Here is a 21,614-nt window from a genome sequence, read left to right on the forward strand (position 1 = left end):
CAAGGAATGGGTGGCCAGAGAAGTGGGTGATCTGAGGGTGCGCATGCTCCCCATTGAGCTGGTAAACTGGGGCAGGGGATGTATTCTGGGAGCCCTTCCCTTATCCCCAAGGACTTTGGGAAGAAAGGTGCCTCCTCCCCTGGTTCTTGCTGGGTCTCCACTCCCCATCTGCAGGACCTGCCAAAATTCGGGTAGAGGAGGCTGGGGGCTAGGTGAGGCAACTGTCCATCTACGTAAGGTGAGCTGTTGGGGCAGAGGAGTTCTCTATTCTGCTCCCCTGGAGAGGGTTCTGTGTCCCACCACCCCACGGTGTAGATGCGGTGGCTGAGTCTGCCAAAGGCCAGGGTGTCTGTGGCCAAGTCCAGAATAAATCTAGGACCCAGCCAGCTGTGGGCAAACTACGGCCCGCAGGCCGGATCCAGCCCGTTTGAAATGAATAAAACTAAAAAAAAAAAAAAAAGACCGTACCCTTTTATGTAATGATGTTTACTTTGAATTTATATTCGTTCACACAAACACTCCATCCATGCTTTTGTTCCGGCCCTCCGGTCCAGTTTAAGAACCCATTGTGGCCCTCGAGGCAAAAAGTTTGCCCACCCCTGATAGACTCTAGGTGGTTTTCCTGGAGGAGAAAAGATTCTCTGGAGAAGGGAGGTGAGAGGTTAAGGGAGAGAAAAGGTGCCACTGGGTTACTCCCTGTCCTGACATTCCTCATACACTTTGTGACGAAGGTGCAGGGAACCAGCGGGTCACATGCGATGGCAGTGGGAAGGAGGACTGAGATGGGGGAACTGGAAGGGGAGAGGCAGATCCGGCCATGAAGGTTCAGGACAAGGTCGGGGGGCCTTCAGGACAAGTCAGGAGGACAGAGGGACCTCGGCACCCGCGACCCTCCCGCTTAGCTGCAGATGGTTCGGCGGTCAGTCTTTGCAGGTAGGGAGGGGAGGGCCTGGTGAGGGCCTGGGGCTCCACCGGCTGTTTCCTTGACCCTACGAGTGTGGGATGGGGATGTGGCAGCTGGGAGGCTCGGCGCTGCCTAGGTTAACCCTGTCTTACAGGGGGACTGATGGTCCAGCGGGGCATGGGAGGGTCTGGCCGGGGCAGAGATGGTGGCGGCTGTGGGGGACTGTCTCAGTCACTGGAGGGGCAGGGAAAGGGCTGGGGGTTCCGCAGGATTTGGAGCGAGCGGTGCCTACACCACAATCCTTACTCTGGGCGCTCCAGCTCGTGAGTCTCAGCTCGCCCAAGGCTCTTTCTCTCCGCCTCTCAGCCTCGGTTCCTCCTCTGTGTGGCTCCCTGGCCTGTCTTTCTGAAACTGTCCCTCCGTTTGTGTCTGTCGCACTATCACTGCCCTGGTTCGTCTCATCTCTCTGCTGATCTCCATCACAATCCCTGTCTCATTCCTCTCCTCGGCCTTCTGTCTCCGTGCCGCTGCCTTCCTTTCTCTGTCCCCCTCTCTGTCTCTGCCTTGTCCCCATCCCCACCCCTGCTCTTCTCAAGTCCATGTTTCACCTTTGTCTCCATCGCTGTCCCTGTCTTCCTCCTGCCCCGTCTCCAACCTTCCTCTCGTCCAGGTCTCATCCTTGTCTCCATCTGTGTACCTGTATCTGTCTTGTCCCTTTCGCTCCGTGCTTGCCTCTGTCTCCTCTCCTCACCCACGTCCCCGTCCCAGGCTCCGTCTCTTCCTCGGGCCTGTCTCCCTCCCCCTTCCAGGGCTGCCTCCTTGGTCCCCGCCGGGAAGGAACTCGCGGGGGGCGGGGCCGAGGGGCTGGATCGGAATAACTCGGTTATCTGGACGAATTGAATTAACTTCACACGAGCGCTGCCGGCCCGTCTCCCCACCCTTCTGCGGGGCCGCAGGTGGAGCAGCCGGGGAAAGGGGTCGGGACCTTCTGGGCTGGCACGATGCGTACAGACCAAGGCCTGGGCTGGATTGGGGCGGGATGGGGACTCCAGTGAGGGGCCTCGCGCAGCCCCGCCCTGAACCTCCGGAGCCTTCGGAAGGCGGCGGGTACCTTTGGGGGTGGAGGTGGGGTCGGGGGCAGCTGGGGCGGGGTCTGGTCCGTCTAGGCCCCGCCCCGAGGAGCTCGCTCCGCCCCCTCGGCGGGGTCCTGCGCGTTAAAAGGCACGCGGGCGAGCAGGGCTGCACTTGCGCTGCACCCGGGTGGAGCGCGGCCGCGACGGGGCGGGCGGGCTCGCGGGCGTTCAGAGCCGGACTCGGGTCCTTGGCGCCTGGCACTCGAACTCCCACCCCGACTCTCACCCGGCCCGGGACCCCGACCCCGACTTGGCCCGGCCCGGCCCCCGTCCTCGCCCCCCGGGCCGATGGACTACTCCTACCTCAATTCGTACGACTCCTGCGTGGCGGCCATGGAGGCGTCCGCCTACGGCGACTTCGGCGCCTGCAGCCAGCCCGGAGGCTTCCAGTACAGCCCGCTCCGGCCCGCCTTCCCCGCGGCCGGGCCGCCCTGCCCCGCGCTCGGCTCCTCCAACTGCGCGCTTGGCGCCCTACGCGACCACCAGCCCGCGCCCTACTCGGCAGGTGAGCCTCGCCCCAGCCCAGTCCTCGCTCCAAATCCTGCGGAACTCCCAGCCCCTTCCCTGCCCCTCCAGTGACTGAGACAGTCCCCCACAGCCGCCACCATCTCTGCCCCGGCCAGACCCTCCCTTGCCCCGCTGGACCCTCAGTCCTCCTGTAAGACGGGGTTAACCTAGGCAGCGCCGAGCCTCCCACTCTCATCCTTCCCAGCCGCCACATCCTCATCCCACACCCTTAGGGTCAAGGAAACAGCCGGTCCAGCCCCAGGCCCCTCTCCAGGCCCTCCCCTCCCTACCTGCAAAGACTGACCACCGAACCTCTCTATCCCTGTATTCTTGGAAAATGCTCTGGGCTCAGTTTAACAGGCCCCCATCCTTATCATCACCACCCACTCCATGCCCGACCCCCAGCAAGGACCCTTCCAGCAACGGAGCTGCCCAGATGAAAACCTTCCTAGAGCCCAGAGCCATCAGGCCCCTCCTGCCTGGCTTTGGACCCATCCTGCCTGTACCCACACCCTCTTCCACCACTGCATCCCATTCCATGCCCTGAGAAAAGGGTGCCCAGGTCATTAAGCCACTCTCATGTCCCTATTCCCCCTGGGGACTCTGCCAACTAGAGTCCCGCAGAACCCAGAAGCTGCCCCTACAACCCTTGGGCCCCTTGATCCAAGTCCCCATCTGAACCCCAAGTCTCATGGAGCCTCTCAGCCATCCCCAGCCCCCCAATTACAGTCCAAGCTGCCCCACCCGATCTCCTTATCTCCTTCCTTCCGGGGAAGACCCCTAGGAACCAACTAGAAGATTGGGGCCTAGGGGTGGGGGTGAGGAGGATGGTAAGATAGGGACCTGGATTTGGAGAAATGAAATTCAGAGAGAAGAAGTCAGAAACTGGAACAGGGCTGGGGAGATTGGGTGCTCTGGGCCTCATGCGGATGGGGCCTGGAAAATGGAGAAAGGAAATGGGGAGATGGGCCCCAGAAAGATGGAGTTCTGAGCTGGGGGAGATAGGGACTGGATAGAGGTATGAGCCAGATGGAAGATTGGGGACCTAGGAGAATAGGGACCCAGGGTTGGGGAGATGGAGATAAGAGCCAGGTGGTGGAGACAGAAGTATGGGAGATGGGGACGAAGGAAAATCAAACAGATGAGGAAGACTCAGACTCGGGGACTGGATGGGGTGTTAGAGACAGGGATTCAGGGAGAGAGAACTGGGGTGATAGGACAACGATGAAGAATATTGGGGGGCCCTGGAAAATATGGAGACCTAAGTGGGAGTTGGAGAGAGGGATGGGGAGACAGTGTCAGAACACTGCCTATGGGACAGTGGGGACTGGGAGGGATAGATGGGAGACCCGGATGGGAAGAGAGTGAGGGGGAAGGGTGGGACCGGCACTGGGGGAGTTGGGACACAGAGCGGGGTGCCTGCGAGGACGACGAGGGGCAAAGAGAAGATGGAGGAACCTAGATGGGGAGAAGCAAGGACACTTCCCAAAGGGCACCAAGAGAATGGTCCGCAAGAGGAAAGTTAGACGGAGGTTTGGATGGAAAGGAGGAAGAGAAGGGGCGCCTGGAAGATGTGAGATGCAGCTGAGGACATGGGGCCTGGGGAGGAGGGAGATGGCGGGGAGGGCCAGATCGGGCACTGCCGAGGGGCTGTGGCAGGATTGAAAGTAGACCCGAGCAGGAGAGTCTCCCGGCCCTGCCGAGGTGCAGGACTGGTTCCTGGGGAGATTCTCGGTGCAGATGAGCCCTGAAAGCCAGCCAGGGCTCGGGGGACCGAGCGGGACCTGCCGCCAGGCGGGCAGAATGGCTGAGGCAGAGACACGCTGATGGGAGGGTGGGAGCGGGTGGTGGACTGGCGGGAGGTGAGGGAACAGGGCGAAGGCCGACCGCAGGTAAGGGGCTTGGACGGGAGGGGCAGATTCTCGTTCCCTCGCTGCTGCTTTTGGGTCTCACTGCGCCATGTCCGCTGTGACCCCCGCCGGCCCCAGCGAGCCATAGAGAAGGCGCTCGATCCGAGGCCGAGGGGCCAGGCCAGGGACGGGGGACGGGAGCGACCCCCGCAGGGGCAGGACGCAGCCGGCTGAGCGCGGCCGCTCACGCTCCACCCGGTCGCCCCCCCTCCGCGCACACCGCAGTGCCCTACAAGTTCTTCCCGGAGCCGTCGGGCCTGCACGAGAAGCGTAAGCAGCGGCGCATACGGACCACGTTCACGAGCGCGCAGCTCAAGGAGCTGGAGCGTGTCTTCGCGGAAACCCACTACCCGGACATTTACACGCGGGAGGAACTGGCGCTCAAGATTGACCTCACCGAGGCCCGCGTGCAGGTGCGTGTTTGCGCGCGTGTGTGCGGGAGTGTGTGCTCGGAGGGGGCCGGGGGTTATTGCCCGACACCTGGGGGGCCGGGACGGAGGGGCCTCGCCTGGCGGGGGGCAGGTGTCGCCGGCAGGCGGAGGGCCAGGGCCCGGGTGCAGGCGGGGTAACCGGGCAGAAGAGGACGGGCAGCCTGGAGAGGCGCCTGGACCAGGGCCTGGCCGACCTGAGGCCTCGAGAGACGGAGCTGGCCCGGCCCGCGATTTCCCTGTAGTCCCCCGGGGAGGGCCGGGCACGCCGCGCGGTGCTGGGGGAGCGAGCACGGAGGCCGAGTGGGTAGAGGGGGTGCCCCAGGCGGCCTCAGGTCCCCGCATGGGGGAAGGGGGCGAGGGGAGCCGGGCAGCGCCAGGTCCCCTCCCGGGCTCTGCAGCTGCGAAGCTCGGAGCCTGGAAACCCAGGCGGGCGCAGAGCCGGGCCAGGGCGGACGCCGATGTCTGTTACAAATCCGAGTGCACAGGTCCAGCTGGTCCGCGCTAACTGGAGACAAAAGGTTTCTCCTGGGGCCCTAAGCCGCGCTCGGCCGCCCCGGAGCACTCTAGGCGGGTCTCGGGGCGTCTTGCGGGAGGGAATCGGGGGGCAGGGCCTTTGGGTGCTGAGGGGAGGAAGGCGGAGTTCCCCCAGCGGGGTCTGCGCGGGGAGCTGACCCCAAGGACCTGGAGAGAGGGGCCAGCCGAAGAGGAGAGGCGAGGAGGCCAGCGGGCGGAGGGCGGAGGGGCCTCGCGGGGAAGCCTGCGGACCGTCCCGACCCGGCCCTTCCGGACTGAAGCCTCCCTCGCGCCTGGCGGCCCCGGGTTGACCGGCCCCTGTGCCCGCAGGTCTGGTTCCAGAACCGCCGGGCCAAGTTCCGAAAACAGGAGCGCGCGGCCAGCTCCAAGGGTGCGGCGGGCGCGGCGGGCGCCAAAAAGGGCGAGGCGCGCTGCTCGTCCGAGGACGACGACTCCAAGGAGTCCACGTGCAGCCCGACGCCCGACAGCACCGCGTCGCTGCCGCCGCCGCCCGCGCCGGGCTTGGCCAGCCCGCGCCTGAGCCCCAGCCCGCTGCCGGCCGCCCTGGGCTCCGGGCCCGGGCCCGGCCCGGGGCCACAACCGCTCAAGGGCCCCTTGTGGGCCGGCGTGGCGGGCGGCGGGGGCGGCGGGCCCGGCGCGGGCGCCGCGGAGCTGCTGAAGGCCTGGCAGCCAGCAGAGCCCGGGCCAGGGCCCTTCTCCGGGGTTCTGTCCTCCTTCCACCGGAAGCCCGGCCCCACCCTGAAGACCAATCTCTTCTAGCCGCTGGCCTCCCGAGGCTCCGGGCCGGGCCCCAGAGACGCCCCGGCCCCTCCAAGGCCTGACAGAGCCCCTCCCCACCCCTGCCGCCTGTCTGGAAGTCCCCACCTCCCAGTGTCTGACCCCTAGGAGCCCCCTCCCTAGTTTTGGAGACAAAGTCAGAGCCACTCCTGTCCTCACCCACCCCACCCGGCAGAGCGGGGTACTTTCCCTGGGACCCCCTGCCCCCTGGGAGAGCCCAGAGGCGCGTCTAGCTTGGCTTTCTTTGGAACCGGGATCAGATAACTGCCGGTCCCCAACAGGGTTCCAACGTGAGGTCCTCCGGGAGGACAGCCGCCCCTCCCCTCCCTGCAGCAGGCTGGGCCAGTCCCCTCCTCGGTGAGCAGCCAGCGGCCCCAGCCCTCAGGCTCACCGTAATCAGCAGCCTGAAGGGCCCCACCAGCTTGTCCCCCAGCGTTTCCTCCCGGCCCAGAGGGTAGGCCCTTTAGAGAAGTGCAGGGGCTGCCAGGCCAATGGGACAGAGGGGTTTCCTCTTGATTTTTTTTGTTTTGTTGTTGTTCTTTGAAAAACTTGTAATTTATTGAGGTGAGTTTTGCTCAATCCAAATAAAACTTAATTTATTGAAGACATCATGCCGCTAACCCCTCCGAATGCCCAGGATGGGGACAGGCTGGCTGCCGGTAAGAGCTGGGTCCCCTTTTCTCCCAGAGGCTGCTACGCACGCAAAGACCAGGAGACAGTGAGAACTAAGCAAACTGGCACTTTATGGCAGAGATTCATCCCCTATTCCCAACTGCCCCAATAATATTAAAGTCCCTGCCCTCCCCAAACCCACACAGAACATCTTAAATTAAACCCAGCCCGGTACTTGGACTGTTCCTTCATTTCCGGATGGACACCCCAGATGGGTGTTGGGGAGAGGTCCCAACCGAGCCCAGGCCCGCCCGCTGTGCTACAGGCCCAAGAACAGTGGTGAAAGTGAGGGTCCAGACGGACCCAAATGGACCCCTCAGACACTCCTTAGGTCTGAGAGGAGGGGGCCAGAAAGGGAGGGCAGCACCAGAATAACCAAGGTCCTTGGTAACCATGGCAACTGATCTCTGGTGCCCCTGGTGTAAAAGGAGGGGCAGGATGTCCTAATTAGGGCATTCCAAACGATCGGGTAGTGGGGAACACAGATTCCAAATAAATAGGTAGAGAGGTGCTGCCCACCCCTCATAAATTTTCAACTCGGGGGGCCATGGCTGGGTCTTCGTGGGGGTAGGAAGGGGCGCTGAATTCGCAGCTTCACAGTGCCACCGCTATCACTTGCTGAGCTGCAGGGTGTCCAGAAGGAGGCGCTTGTGAGCCGGGTCCTGCACCCCAGCCTCCTCCAGGTCCTCCTCGGTGATGTCGCTGTAGGAAGGGGTAAGGGAGGCTGAGAGATGGGCGAGGTAGTCCAGACTCTGGACTGTAGAGGATCCGTGGCCCCACCCCAGGGCAAGCCCCACCCATCTGCCTCCAGCCCCAACCCCACCTGAGAAACTCCAGGTCGTCCCAGCCATTGTGCACCAGGCCCTCCTCATAGCGCTCCAAGCCGATGGCCCGCAGCCAGGCGCCCATGCCCGCCTCACCCAGCCCGCCGGCCCGCCCGCTCTGCGGGCACGGGCACGGGCACGGAGCCTGAAGAAACAGGGCATGTCAGGGAGAGCACTGAAAGACAGCCACATTCTACCACATGTCCTGGGGTGGAGGGAAGGGAGGCAAGGACTGGGGCTAACCCATGTCTCCCAGCTCCCAGTGCCCAGCTCAGGGTAGAGGGGACACCGCTGAGTGTTGAACGGCGTAAAAGGACACCGCAGGCCAGGGACAAGCACACAGCCAGCCACCCCTGGTCCACACACCTCCTCCGCCAGGTCCTCCTGGATGCTCTCTCGGATGCGAGGTGGAGGGAAGCTGAGCGGCCGGCCATAGTCTGAGGGCAGTCCCCTGGGTGGCTGCAGCTCCAGGGGCCCTGGCAGGAGCACTGAGCGGCCAGGCCCAGCAGGCGCGTAGTCCACCTCACTCAGTGTCTTGGCCATCTGCAGCACCGAGCAGGAGCGATCGTCCCCACTGGCTACCTCACCCAGGAAAGTGCTAGTGGGTGAGGGACCTGGGGGCAGTGGGGGTCTTGGATGGGCCTTAGGGGGTGGTGGGCCACGGGCCTCAACCCCACTGCGACCCCGGGCCACTGGCCCTGGCAAAGGATCCAGGCTTGGAGGCAGGAAGATGGCCGAGTCTGGCAGTGGTGGGGGTGGAAAGTCTGGAGGGGGCAGTGTACCCCCGGGCTCCTCATCTGAGGAGCTCCCCTCTCCCACACGGGGAGGCCGGTGGCGACCAAGCTGTGGAGCAGGCACTGTGATGGCCACCTTGTTCTTGGTGGCAGGTGGGACAAGGGCCCTGGCAGGCGGAGGTGGCTCTGGGGGCAGCAGCTGGTGTGGGACCCCTTCAAGGACGTAGTAGGCAGGGTTATTGAAGCTGTTCTTGGGCGGAGGAGCTGCCACCCCTTCGGGCTCTGGAGCCCCCTCTGGCTTCAACCTGGGTTAGGGAGCAGGATCACTAAGTCAGGACCCAGAAACCCAAAGTGAAGGTCGTGGGTGAGGCAGAAGGAAAACCAGACTGGGCGTCAGGAGACATGTGACCTTGAGCGTATCACTTTCCCTCTCTTGAGGCATCTGAGACTGACCTACTGAGGACTCTTGCTCAGGAATTCAAGTTGGTTTTACACAAACCTGGCAATAAAGCCAAGATGACTGACAACAGCTGAAGATGAGTGAAAAGCACCTCCTGGACCTAGGAGTTTTTAGTTAAGTGCAACCAACAATTGGATGTAACCACTTTCCCAAGGTATGATCCACAGAACACTGTAGATACTAATAGTTATTGTGTGGAAAAGGAGTTTCCTGGCCTGTTAAGTTTGGGAAACTATATTCAACAAAGTTGAAAAAGGGTTTCCTTCCTGTCCACATGCTCAGAGCTTTGGCTAATACTAATGTGCACTGGGAATATCTAAGAAAAGAATCTAGCAAGAACCGTTTCTCAAACTCATTTGATCACCAACCCGTTTCCAGGGGGCACTACAGAACAGTGAGTGCTCCACAGAGCGCGCGGAGGGAAGCCCCGAGCTGGGGCGTGTGCCTTCTCCACAGGAGGCTCAGACGAGCTCTGTTTACGCGGAGGGAGCTGTTGCAGAAACCATTTCTCAGGCAGAACTGAGAGGAAAGGCTGACTGGGCTCCCTTTGACTCAGAGCCACACCTAAGGGAGGCCTGGCTGGCCCGTGGCCGTGGCGTAGGCCATGGGGCAGCAGAGCACCCAGGCAGCAGACAGTCCCCAGGCTGGTGCTGAGAGCCAAGCACAGTGATGGATGAAGTTCTCTTACCTGGGGGTCAAGGGCTCCTCCCGGGGAGTAGCTCGAGGAGGGGCTGGTGGCCTCCCAGTTGGTGGTGGTTTCTCTGGTTCTTCGAATAACTTGGACAGTGGGCAGAAGGCCTCTGCGGGGCCTGGCTTTCGGCTCCCTGACCTGCCAGGGGTGCACAGGGCAGGAGAGATGAAGTGGGGGCTGACCAAAAGCCCCCAGGCACCCCTTCACACGACACCGCACACAGCCCCAGCTCACCTGGGCTCTTGGCTGCCTCGGGACACAGAGGGGGTTTTGCCCTTTGTTCCTGCCTCATCCTTATCAATGCTGATCCACTCTGGGGGAGAAAGGGAGCGGGGACTATGAGGGGACTTGGGGTCCTGGCACTCATTGACCTCCCAGCCTCTACCCAGCTGCTCCTCAGGGCAGGCCCTCGCCCAGCCATGGCTGCAGAGCTTCCAAACACTATATTCCAGGGATTCCAACATGCTCTCCCCACACCCCTGGTCCTTTCCTCCTAGGCCTACCCACACCCCCTCATCTCATGCCCCACACCCCTCCCCATGGAGCCCCCACCGTAAAGTCGCTCACGGGTGCCCAGGCGCTCTGTGGGCACCCGCACCTTCATGGAGCCACGGATGTTGCCTGTCTCCTCGCCACGGTGGGACAGGAAGGTCAGGAACTGCTGGGCCGTGCTGCCAATCATGGACTTGAGCGCCACCACACACTCCCCTGAAAGGGCAAACCAACAAATTGCCAAACCTTTCTAGGGCCCCGTGTGGCTTCCTATGCTCCTTGGCACCCCTCCCCCCTCACCATAGGATTCATAGCCATCCATGGACTTCACTGTGAGCAGCAGGTGCTGGTCCTGCAGGTACTCGATGTCAGCCAGAATGGGCTTGAGCTGCGGAGCGGAGAGGCCCAGTGAGGAACAAAGCCCCCCTCACCCCCCCCCCCCGCCTGACACCACTCACCCCTACCCTCAGGCTCACGCATGATCACTGCAACTCAACTCTTATGGAAAGAACCCAAATCCTTAATGTAGAAGACACAGCCCTAAACAGGCCTTTCCAGCACTTAAAAGCATTGTAACTAATTAATTTTCTGCATCCTCAATGGCCAACATAGGACCTGACATTTAGCAAAGGTTCAAAAAGTAATGATTAAACAAATGAACAAACTGTAACTTGGCCCCAAATGAAGCAAACACCCTCTCCTCACTCATGCCCACCCCTGACCCGCTGACATGCACACAGACGCATGTGCTCTGCAGGCTCTGCCTGCCCTCCCAGGCTGGCCCTGAATGCGCTCCACTGCACCCTCTCTGTGCCCTCACCCATGAGCCCAGGCCCTGCCTGCAGCCTTACCGTGGGCAGCTGGCGTGAAGACCACTGCACTTTGAGGAAGTTGATGTTATCACTGCTCTGGGCATCGTTCTCAAAGCTCTTCTTGTACTCTGGGGTAGAGGTGGGGAACACCCATTAAGTACCACTTCCCGGCTACCCGTCCCCCTAACTAGGGTAGGGGGCTAACTGCTCTGGGCACATCTGGCCTCCCATGGCCCTTGGCCCACTCCAGCCCTGGGCCCCTTCTGACCCTCCAGGCAGGTAGAGTAGAACTCAATGAAGAACTTGGTGCGGCTGGCCGTTTTCACAATGGCCTCGATGCTCTCAAACTCAATGTAGGCCTGGTCTGAAGTCTTCGAGAGCCCTGAGGGGCAGAGAGTGGAAGGAAGACAGGAGGGCTGAGAAGGTGACAGGAGGAAAAGGACAGAGACTGAGCCCTGGGATAGGAAGTCAGGGGCCCTGGCAGGGCAGGAGGAGAGGCCAGGAGGGGCCTCCCCAGTCCCAACAAGCCAATAGAGAGTGAGACCCTAATGCCCAGACCCTAGATCAGAGCAGACACAACTCAAGGATGAGAGGTCATCTAAGAGGTGCTAGGGACCAGAATGCCTCAGGGATTGCCCACCAATAATCCACCACACCATCAGGCACACTCAGGGGCACACACGTGGCCCTAGGCAGATAGCTACTCACACATATACACACATACTCATGGGCATGTACCTCTTACAATGACCCAGGGAGACAGACACTCTCACACATCATATTCAGAAACATTCCGCATGTACGTGTACACACACACATATATTCGAGCCCATGCACATCCCAGGTCTCCACCTGTGCCCCCAGACGTGTGCTACAGCCACAAGCATATCCAGAATAGTCACCTTTCTTGGAAATGAACTGAGAGGTAACTCCAACCTCAAATGTCCCAAACACGGGGGAGTGGTCGCTGGTGACAATGTCATCAGTGCAACCTGGGGAGGGGGATAGGAATGGGGGCTCAGAGAAAACCTGTGTTCCCACTTCCCAAAGCTGGAGCAGAGTCAGGACAGTGACTACCCAGGATCGCCCATCACCCTTTCCGTGAGGCTCTGACCATAGGAATTGCAGATGATGTGGGTCTCAGGGTAGGATTTCCAGAGAATCCGGTCACACCATGAAGGCACGTTGGTCCGGACCTGGGCAGGGGATGGCAGCATGGTCAGGGCCAACAGCTAGGAAATGCTCAGCACAAGCCCCCCCACCCCCCAACTCCCAGAGCTGATGAGGCCCCACATCCTTCCCCTTGGATCCTCACAAGACCTAGTATTACCCCTCCGGCCTCAGAGGGAACAGAGCACTGGAGTGGTAACTGCAGATGCCTACGCCCTTGACCCCACAAGCACTCTTGATTCACTGCAGCCCTAGGGTCCATAGGCACACCTGTTCTCCTCACTCACCCCAGTTGGCTTCTGCTTATGCCAGGCATATGTATCCCGGGAACCTCGCTCGTAGCGGTAGGTGGGCGGGAAGGAGATCTCCTCTTCACCTGGGGAAGGCAGGGAACAGGCTGGGGTCAGGGCTCAGGGATATCACAGACCTCTGGCCCTCAGACCTCCTACTTGGCCCACACTCACTGAATCGGAGGAAGACCTTGTGCTTCTCCCGCTCCAAGTTGAGCTGGTCCACCCTGAGCAGGGGCTCAAACTCCTTTCTGCTGATATAGTTCAGGATCTCCTGGGGTGGGGACACAAAGGCTGAAGACTGTCCCTCTGAGCCAGAGCCAGAGGTGAGAGCCCATCTGACCCCCAGCCCAGCCACCTGCTCGCACCTGGATATCCATGTCCAGACGGTAGTTGAGGTCCCCAAACCAGAAGAGGTGAGTGAAACGCAGAGAGATGTCAAAGGCACTGAGCTGGCGGTCGCCCAGAGAGAGCAGCCGCAGGATGTCCAGGTAGTTCTGGTTCCGCCTACAGTGAGGATGGGAGGAGGTCCCCAGGGTCAGGACTCAGGGACAGGCAGAAAGGTAAGAAGTCTCTGGGGTCAGGGATGGGGTAGGGATTAGGGTCCCTGAGGAAAGGGGGGTCTTGAGTTGGGATAAAGGAGAAGGTGGTCTCTTGGGACAGGGACATAAGTAGGTCATGGAGTGGGATATGGGAGAGGGAATAGACCTCAGGTGAATTAAGGGACGGGGGTGAAGGCACCCGCTCACCGAGCAGTCTTCTCATTTCCTGAGGTGAGGTGGCAATTCACAAAGCCAAATGAAGTGCCATTGAACATGAAGGAGACGCCCACAGCCCCCTTGTTTCCTGTTAGGACACCAAGAAAAAAAGGCCTGAGTCACCCTTAGAGGACTCCCAGCTCCCCCCCCCTTGAAGCAGCAGTGAGAAGGTTCTCCCAACATGCCCCATCCACACATTTGAGGAGGTAGGCAGGCCTCTGAGCACACACCCACACCTTCCCTGGAGATCCACGTGGGGCACACACGAGGATGGACTGAGTCCGTCTGCATGTGTGAGCAGAGCCCCTGGAGATCACAGGTGATTCCAAGGGTGAAGCTGCAAGGACCTACAGATTCTGGGCAGAATCTACCCTGGAGGAGCACTGGACTGCAAACCAACAGACCTGGGCACTATGCCAGGCTCCACCACATGCAACCTTGAACAGATCACTCAACCACTCTGGGCCTGAGTTTTATCATCTACTAGAGGCCCTGTGCATGAATTCATGCACAGGTGGGGGGTCCCTTGGCCTGGCCAGTGATTGGAGGTGGGGGGGGCATCTGCCCCCCTGGTGGTCAGTGCATGTCATAGCAACCGGTCAACTAGTCACTTAGGCTTTTATATATATAGGTGAAATGGAGGTAATTATCTTGGTCTGCCTTCCTGGTGGGGCCAGATGAAATTTAGAATAGAAACATACTTTACAAAGTTCAAAGAGTTCCATATATGGAAAAGCTGAGACCACCCAAAAGGGGAAGATCCTGAGCTGGAGAGGAAGCAGGAGGTCCACGCTGCTCACCCAGGGTGTTGGCAATGCCAGTCTTCACGCTGGAGGTACTGACATGGCTGATGCGGTTCTCGTGCTCTGGCTTGACCAGCACAGCCACCTTAATGTTCCACAGGGACTGCATGGCAATCTGGGTGGAGAGTACAGAGTCACCTCTGTCCTGAGCTGGGCCACTGTCCATTACCCCCTCCCAAACAGCCCATACTATATCAATTGTTCTGGCAGGCACAGGATAGGAAAACTTGCTATTTTTTCCTGAGGGGCAAAAGAGAATCAGAGCCTCCCACATCATGAAGGACTCGGGTTAAATCTCATAAAGGATATGCCCATAGGCCAGAAGAACAGCCAGTTAAGTTGTGTTCCCAGGGTCACCATAAGGTCAAGCAGGATCGTTTGGGATGGTTGTGAGGAGAGGGGATTGGACAAGATGACCCCCCTCACCGGGCGGTAATCCAGATCTGTGAGCTCCTTGAGGCCCCCGCGTAGCAGGTCCAGCCATTCTCGGTCACACACCGAGTTCTCCTGGGTCCCAAAAACATAGATGTCATGGGGTATGGCAACTGTGACCTCATCCAGGGTCTTCCCCAGTCCCTTCGATGTGAACCAAGATGTCACATTTTTCGGAGGAGGCACACTTCCTGGAGGTGGAGGGGATGGGAGTGGTCAGGCCCCTGCTCTGGGGCCATTTCTCCCTCCCACCTCAGCCCCTACCCGCAGGCCTCACCCATGTTCCAGGTGCCTATGAAGACAGAGATCATGTCGGGCTCATCCTGCTTCGAGTGCTTGTTCTTCATGAGCTGTAGCAGCTGGCAGAAGGCCTCCCGCTTCTGGGGGAACAGCAGCCAGTAAGAAGCAGGTGAGCAGCCAGGGAACCCCTCCTTCCAGGGATACCCTGCTAGGTAGCAGGTACCGGGAGGGGAGGGTCATGCCTGTCTGGTGCACCACTATATAGTCCGTGCATATAATAGGTGCTCGATAAATGTTCATTGAATGAGTATTTAAATCTACCCTCAGGCTACCCACTCTCCATACATGTACTCTCTGCCCTGTCAGACCCACCCGGCCAGGAGGGATGACAGGCCTATATCATGTGTTCCTTCTCTTCCCATTCCATGGAGACTCCTGCAGCCCCCAATGGCCTGGCCCAATCTGCTGCTCACCCGGGCACTGACAAAGATGAAGTCCTTGCGCTGTGTCCGGTCCTTCTCCTTCTCAAACACGACACCCAGCTTGTTCTGGACACGCTGAGACTTAATGAGCTGGCGGACTAGGGGATGGAGAATGAGTCACACTGGCCTATGTACTGAGGCCTGGGGTTGCCCTGTCCACCCCTCCCAGTTTAGGCCCTGGCTCACTGCGGTCATGTGTGAAGGTTGTCCAGTCTTCCTGTGAGTCTCGCTGTCTCCGCAGCAACACCAGCCGCCCGCCCTCGACATCCACGCTCAGCGTGAACTTCTGTGATTTCCCAATCTTGGTCAGATCACCCAGGGTCACATCCAGCTTCACCTGCAGGCCAAGAGGTAAGGAGATGCTGAAAAGACCTCAGGGCAGGCAGCAACCCCTTCACCTCCAACTGTCCTTTGACCCATGAGACCCCAGCTGGCACCCCCTGCAATGTACCTCAAAGGCCTGCACAGGGATGGTCTTGGCCTTACGTGTGCATGGCTGCAGTGGAGCCGGGGGGGCCGTGGAACTTATGTCCTGAAGGGCCTTCAGGGCCTGGAGAGGGCAAGGGCAGGGCAAGGTCAGGGAACATAGGAGGACAGAGGACAAGGTCAGAGGGCTGCTCCTGAGAGGGGCATGATAGAGGTGCCCCTAAACTGTAATTTCAGGCTTCAGATCAATTAGGCCAATGGGAGTGGTAAGGGACTGGTGGGTGAGGGGTCAGAGGTCAGGAGTCAGGCCACCTTCTTCTGGATGCCTGACAGGAAGTCCTTTAACACTGACAGTTTCAGCACCAGGCTCTCTAGTTCCTGCTCCCCGGTCTGTGGTGAGTTCTGCAGTGAGAAGGAATAAGTCTTGTACATGAGGCCACCATGCAGGAGGTCCCCAACTCAGACCCAGAACATGAACCCATTCCCCAAAGATGTTCCCACAACCCCACCTGTTGCTGCAAAAGGCGGGTCACCATGGGTGAGCTCTGCTGGTCAAACACCTTGGACAGAATTTCCAGGCCAGACAGGACCTTATCCACCTCACTAGGGGAGACATCAGGTCAGAAGAACTGCCCACCCTGATTCAGGTACAGGGAAGGGGGGCTTCAGCCTCCACCGTGAGGATGCAAGGGTTCAGGTGAGGAAAAATCAGGAGGCAATGACTGGTTCCCTGTTCAGGGCCAGAGGTCAGAGGTCAGGGCATCTGTGCAGCAGGGGAGAGCGGGTGAGGACAGGTCAGAGGGATAAAGGTGCGATGCATGGTGTTGGATGTCTCAGGTACCTGTGTAGCCTCCGGCATGAGGTGGCAAGAGTGCGGGTGAGGTGGGGCAGGTTGCTGGCTCCACTCCGAACAGCCTCCAGGTCCAGCCCGTAGCTGCCCTTCAGGTACTCATGCGAGACAGTGCTCAACCCATTGGGAGCACTTGGAGGAGGGGTTAAGAAGTCAATAGAGGCCTTGCTGATCCTGCCCCAGCACCCCTCCCCTATCCTTACAGGAGACAGTACTATTGACGATCAGAGTACCATGGATCAGTACTGTCTCTGGGGCTGAGATGGGATGGGGGCCCCTGGGGGTGAGGCCTAGAAGGTCTCCCCACCTTTAATAAGAACATAGTTCTCTGAGGAAAAAGGGACTTCCTGCTCAGTGGAGGGGTTTGGAGTCTTACCTCTCAGCAGCCGGAGTTGTGGGGGTCTCAGGGGCTGGTGGGGGGCTGCTGGGCCCCACAGAGGCACAAGTGCTGGTGGAGCCAGAGCGTGGGGGCAGCGGGGGCTTCTCATCCTCCCCATCTGTGGACAGGGGTCAGTGGGGCATCCATCTGGGCCTCCCACCCTCAGTGAAGTACGGGGGAATGCCATGGTGATCAGAAACTTCCGTGGAAAGGGGGTATAGGTCCCTGGCATCATGGTTAGGGCTGGGGCTTTAAAGAAGGCAGGTTGAGAAAATGGGATGGAAAGAAGCAGGTAGTATTTGAACACGAGGCAGGGCAGGCATTTGCACACTGCACACCGGGTGGCACCTGAGGCATCGCGGTCGTCTTGCGGGTCTGGCTCTCGCTCTCGCTCCACAGGCAGCAGCAGGGCGCACACCAGGCCCTGGTTGGGCTGGGCATACAGGCCAATGAGCTCGCCCAGGGTCTGGAAGCGGCGCACAGGCACACCCTGCGAGGTCTGCAGCCAACAGGGTGGGAGAAGGGTCAACCAACTAGTCCCAGGCCAAGGCTGGAATCAAGGTCAGGGGTCAGGGTCTAAGCCCTTACCTGCACAGCCAGGAAGTCTTCTCCATCAGGCAGAATTCGATATGTGTGCACATGCTTCTGGTACCTGGTAGCAAGGTGGAGGTCAGAATCTGTCACTCCCAGGCTAAAGTCTAAGCCCCAAGGTTCCCTCTCCTCCTGCTACTGGACTCAACACCAGCCCTTTCAGCTTGGCTTCCCTATAACCATTTGCCCAAGCTGTACAGGGTTAATGATGGAGGCAGTCCACGTCCATCCTGCTAGTGTCACCAAGCAGGATCCCCCGCCTCCCCCGGCCAGACCTACATAGTCTCCACACCCACCGCAGGGCCCGGGAAGTAACAGACAGCTCTTTTGTGGCCTCCACAGCTGTCTAAACAGCCCCTCTGGGCTGTGGTACCAGTCTGGGCCCCCCGCCAGATTAAGAGTCCTCAGAAGCCTGGGTAGCCGCTGTTTGCACGCATGGGCAATGTGCTAACACACATGCGCCTGCTGTCTATGTTTATGTTGGTGTCTAGCTCTGCTGAAATTGGGTGTGTCTGGGGCAGTTTTGCTGGGGAGTGTAGGGGTATCATCCTGGGGATTTCTACCCCCTTCCCCAGACACCAGGAAATTGGAATGACCTAAGGGGACCCCCCCCCATGGTAGACCCAGGCCATTAGGAGCCCCAAACTGAGGAGGGGGATAGAGGTGCTGACAGATAACAACAACAGCTGAGCAGGTGACAGCTGAGCCAGGCCTGGGTAGCGAAGGCCACACTCAGTGGGGCTGGGAGACTCCCTCTGCAGCCATACTTCAGGGTAGTCTTGCCCAAGGGAGTCACCCAGACTGTGTATTAGGCAGGAGGGGGTGTTGGCTCCAGAGAGGACTAAATGCCTATATGAGAAGACTCTTTACCTTGGCCACAGGGCCATTCCCTTCCCTCAAGTGGGCCCCGTTTGAGGGCTCTCTTGGCTGCCAACCAGACACAAGCCATGCTGGTGCCTGTATGTGACTGGGTGTGTTGGTTTGTGGACTGTGGGCCTCTGTTTATAACAATAATAACATCCCATTAACTGAGCCCTGTCTCTGTGTACTTAGCACAGACATGATCTCATTAATCTTCACCTTTTGAGGCAGATATCATTATTATCTCCATTCTTTAGAAGAGGGAACTGAGACTCACAGATGAAACACAAAGCAAGTAAAAGGCAGAGCTGGGATTTAAAGCCAGGGCAGAGGCCAAGGCCTTATATCCTGGCCTGCTGATCGGATCGCCTGTGCCTGCTGAGGCAGGGAAGTGTCCTGTGTACATGTGGGTGTGTACACAGGTAAACAAGTATGTTTCTGATGGCCCACCCCCAGGCTCCTGAAATGCTAGGAGTAGCCAGAGTCAGCTGGCAAAGCTGAACTATCTCCCCACAGACCCTCACCCCACCCATCTCCTCTCCTGGCAATGGAGCCCGGATTCTCCCCTCCTGGGACAATAACTTCCTCACCCAGACACAGGCCCAGCTGTCCTCCTCTCACTCAACAGCTGACCCAACACCTGCCTCCCGCCCCTCCCTAATTAGGGGTTATGCCTCAGAGGGGGCTGGGAGGCAGGGCTCAAGGATATGCATCTGCTTAGTCTGCTCCTCTGTAGTCTTCCAGGCTGAGCCTCAGACTTAGGGCATAAGCTGAGACCCAGAGCACCCCTTCCTCTTCAGGTCCACTGCCTGCCTCAGGCTTTCTCAGCCTCAGCACTACTGCGGTTGAGACTGCATAATTCTTTGTTGTGAGGGGCTGCCCCATGCTTGTAGGATGCTTAGCAGCATCCCTAGCTTCTACCCACTAGATGCCAGTAGCATCATCCCAGTTGTGACAACCAAAAAATGTCTCTAGACATTGCCAAAGGTCCCCGGAGGGATCAAGTCAACCCCAGTTAAGAACCACCAGCCTGGGCCAATGCACCCCCGCCCCCGCCCTCCAAAGATGTGAAGAGAACAGAGAGGGAAGGGACAGAGGGATGGAGGTTTGGGAGTGCTCGTGGGGCCAAGGAGAAACATAACTAGATCTAAACAAAGCAGCCGTGTGGCTCCCCACTCAACACCTCCCACCCCTGAGGCCCATAGGAGCCTACCCAGTGTCAGACCGAGTGGTGTGGGGGCAGCTCAGGGAGAAGACTCCAAAAACTAAAAGTGCAAACTCACCCAACACCACTGCCACCTAGGGCGGATGGGTACAGCCACAGGGCCAGGCCCACCCAGAGAGGTGCCAAGTCTAGCCCCACACTCAGCACCCACAGTTCAAGGCTAGGGCAGCCGGGAGCCAGAGCACACACACTCACTCATTGATTCATGAAATAATGGCATGGCCCCACACAGCCTCACCCTCTTCTTCTGGACACCACCCTGCCCCCTAGCCCCAGCCATACAAGGCCAGGCAGGCCCCAACCTCAGTCTGGGGGCACAGCAACGCCCCCTAAGGGAGCTGCTGACCATCCTCACACACCTCTGCCCCCAACTCCAACTACTGCCTCTGCCTACCTCTCAGACACCCCATCTCTGTAAGCAGCCCTGCACACAACCATGCAATGCACATCCTCATCCTCCAGCTCCTTCTCTCTGGAGGGTGGCTGAGGGGGTCGGAGAGAGACCCCCATGCATTTCCCCCCTTACAGCCACCCTGGCAGGGGGTGGGCACTGGCTCTGCTTCTTCGCCCCAGAAAGTGCCCCCAGACACACAGCAGGAAGGAAGTGCGCCCGGCATCCTTCCTCGGCCTCAGCATACAGCCAAGGCCCCACTCTGGGGGGCGCTGGCGTCCACCGTCCCGAGCCCTCCCCACACAATCAAGGAACCCCAGCCCGCGCCCCCGCCCGCCGACAGCCCCAGCGCCACTCACAGGACGCAGAGCGCGAAGGCGCCCGCCACGCTCTCGCTGTCTCGGACCAGGAAGCTGCCATCGCGGCCTGCCCGGGCCAGCAGTTCCTCGGCAGCAGCGCGGCTCAGGTCTCGGTGGTACCAGGCAGGAGCCGGGCTGCCCAGCGCGCCCCCCGACCCGGTGCCTCCGGGGCCCAGCGCCCCGCCAGCCGAGGCCATGGCCCGCGCTGGGCTTAGCGCCGCCCGCGCCCACCGCCCCGCGCCATAGCCTCGGCGCGCAAGGGGCCGCGCCCGGGCCCCGGGCCTGAGGATCGGCGGGCCGCCGGGTCGGGGATCGGGGCACCGCGCTCCGCCGCGCAGGCCGCCTGGTGTGCCGTGCAGCCGCCGCCGCCTGCAGCGCCGGCCTCAACTTGAAGAGAAAGAAAAGTTTGTTCAGAAGCGGCGGGAGGGGCCGGAGCGGAGCGCGCAGAGCCGGCGGCCGCCCCTCCCCCGCCGCGGGCCCCCCGCCCCCGCCCCCCGCATTCCCGCAGGACCCGGGACTTCCCAAACCGCACAATGGTCCGACCGCCATCACCATCCCGGGGAGACCTAGCCAACCCCCACGGGAAGCCCAAGTCCCTCCATCCTGTGCCCCGACAGAGTGGGGCCCCGGTCCCCTCCCCTGAGAGCGAGTCCCCTTTAATCATCGCCATATGACCCCCGGCTCCTACAGCCGTCTGATTCCGCCCCAGATCCTTTCCATTCCGCCCCCCATAACCTTGCAGAATCGAGTTCCCCAAACCCGTGGACCCCACGATGAACTTCCTTCCATCCCTCTCGCCATCATCCGAGTGGCCCCAACCCCCAACTCCCGTGTAATCCAACCACCCCCCCCTTAGACACGAGCCCCTAAACTACACTGGGTCCAGCTGCATACAAATTCCGCGAGGGAATCCCCTTCACAGAGATCCGATCCCCTACAAACCCCCTGACGAGGTTCGGTGTCCTCGAAACCCCACGCACGGTCCCTGGCAGCCCCTCTCGGCCCGGGCAGAGCCCTTCCCCCGTCTTGGCCAAGTTCCCTGGCACCATCCACCATCCCCGCAGGCCCTGGCCTCGAGGGGTTCAGCAGCCCGAGCCCAGGCCTCCCTCTGCCCGTCTAGGAGGAAGTTCCCGCAAACCCGTGGGCTCCCGACCGCTCCCCAAGGCCGCGGCCGCCGCGCGCAGACCCCCACCTCCTGGGCTGCTCCGGGGCGCCCTTCCCGGGGGAAGCGGCCCTAGACTCTCCGCGGCCACTTAAGATGGCCAGCCGCCGCGCAACCCCCTTCGCCTTCCGCCCCGCCCGCCGCTCCGCCCCCGGGCAGCACCGCGCCCCGCCTCCCCGGCCCCGCGTCTGGATCCCGGAGCCGCCGACCCGCCTAGGGACCTCGGGAGAGTCTCGGCCCCACGCCGAGCGGAGCCTTCCCGCCCTGTAAGGTGGGGACGAGGTGATGAGGGCAGACTCCATGGGGCTGCGCTC

At 60.4% G+C, this 21,614-nt stretch overlaps 2 protein-coding genes across 4 annotated transcripts; one reads left to right on the plus strand and one right to left on the minus strand.

Annotated features, from left to right (window-relative positions):
• The first annotated feature begins 1,854 nt into the window (after positions 1 to 1,854).
• PHOX2A (paired like homeobox 2A) lies at positions 1,855 to 6,800 on the plus strand. The gene is made up of 3 exons (XM_059708639.1): positions 1,855 to 2,542; positions 4,680 to 4,867; positions 5,729 to 6,800. Exons 1-3 carry the CDS (start codon positions 2,326 to 2,328, stop codon positions 6,176 to 6,178), a joined length of 855 nt encoding a protein of 284 aa, XP_059564622.1. The 5' UTR covers positions 1,855 to 2,325; the 3' UTR covers positions 6,179 to 6,800.
• Positions 6,801 to 6,919: 119 nt separating this feature from the next.
• INPPL1 (inositol polyphosphate phosphatase like 1) lies at positions 6,920 to 21,466 on the minus strand. 3 transcript variants are annotated; one of them, XM_059708605.1, is made up of 29 exons: positions 21,331 to 21,466; positions 20,139 to 20,525; positions 17,300 to 17,363; positions 17,060 to 17,210; positions 16,709 to 16,829; positions 16,324 to 16,464; positions 15,992 to 16,085; positions 15,795 to 15,884; positions 15,508 to 15,606; positions 15,243 to 15,393; positions 15,048 to 15,154; positions 14,612 to 14,714; positions 14,329 to 14,525; positions 13,900 to 14,017; positions 13,091 to 13,187; positions 12,710 to 12,848; positions 12,516 to 12,615; positions 12,339 to 12,427; positions 11,996 to 12,077; positions 11,784 to 11,873; positions 11,150 to 11,263; positions 10,921 to 11,009; positions 10,370 to 10,457; positions 10,130 to 10,285; positions 9,812 to 9,890; positions 9,575 to 9,715; positions 8,059 to 8,731; positions 7,692 to 7,837; positions 6,920 to 7,570 (listed from the first exon to the last, which is right to left on the minus strand). In XM_059708605.1, the coding sequence occupies exons 2-29, from the start codon at positions 20,333 to 20,335 to the stop codon at positions 7,480 to 7,482; spliced, it is 3,807 nt and encodes a 1,268-aa protein (XP_059564588.1). In that variant the 5' UTR covers positions 20,336 to 20,525; positions 21,331 to 21,466; the 3' UTR covers positions 6,920 to 7,479. The 3 variants fall into 3 exon arrangements, with proteins under 3 accessions (XP_059564588.1, XP_059564590.1, XP_059564589.1); XM_059708607.1 differs by lacking the exon at positions 7,692 to 7,837; XM_059708606.1 differs by lacking the exon at positions 21,331 to 21,466 and having other exon boundaries at positions 17,050 to 17,210; positions 20,139 to 20,340.
• Between the last annotated feature and the right edge of the window lie 148 nt (positions 21,467 to 21,614).

Source organism: Myotis daubentonii, chromosome 9, assembly GCF_963259705.1.
Source record: "Myotis daubentonii chromosome 9, mMyoDau2.1, whole genome shotgun sequence".
Lineage (NCBI taxonomy): Eukaryota > Metazoa > Chordata > Mammalia > Chiroptera > Vespertilionidae > Myotis > Myotis daubentonii.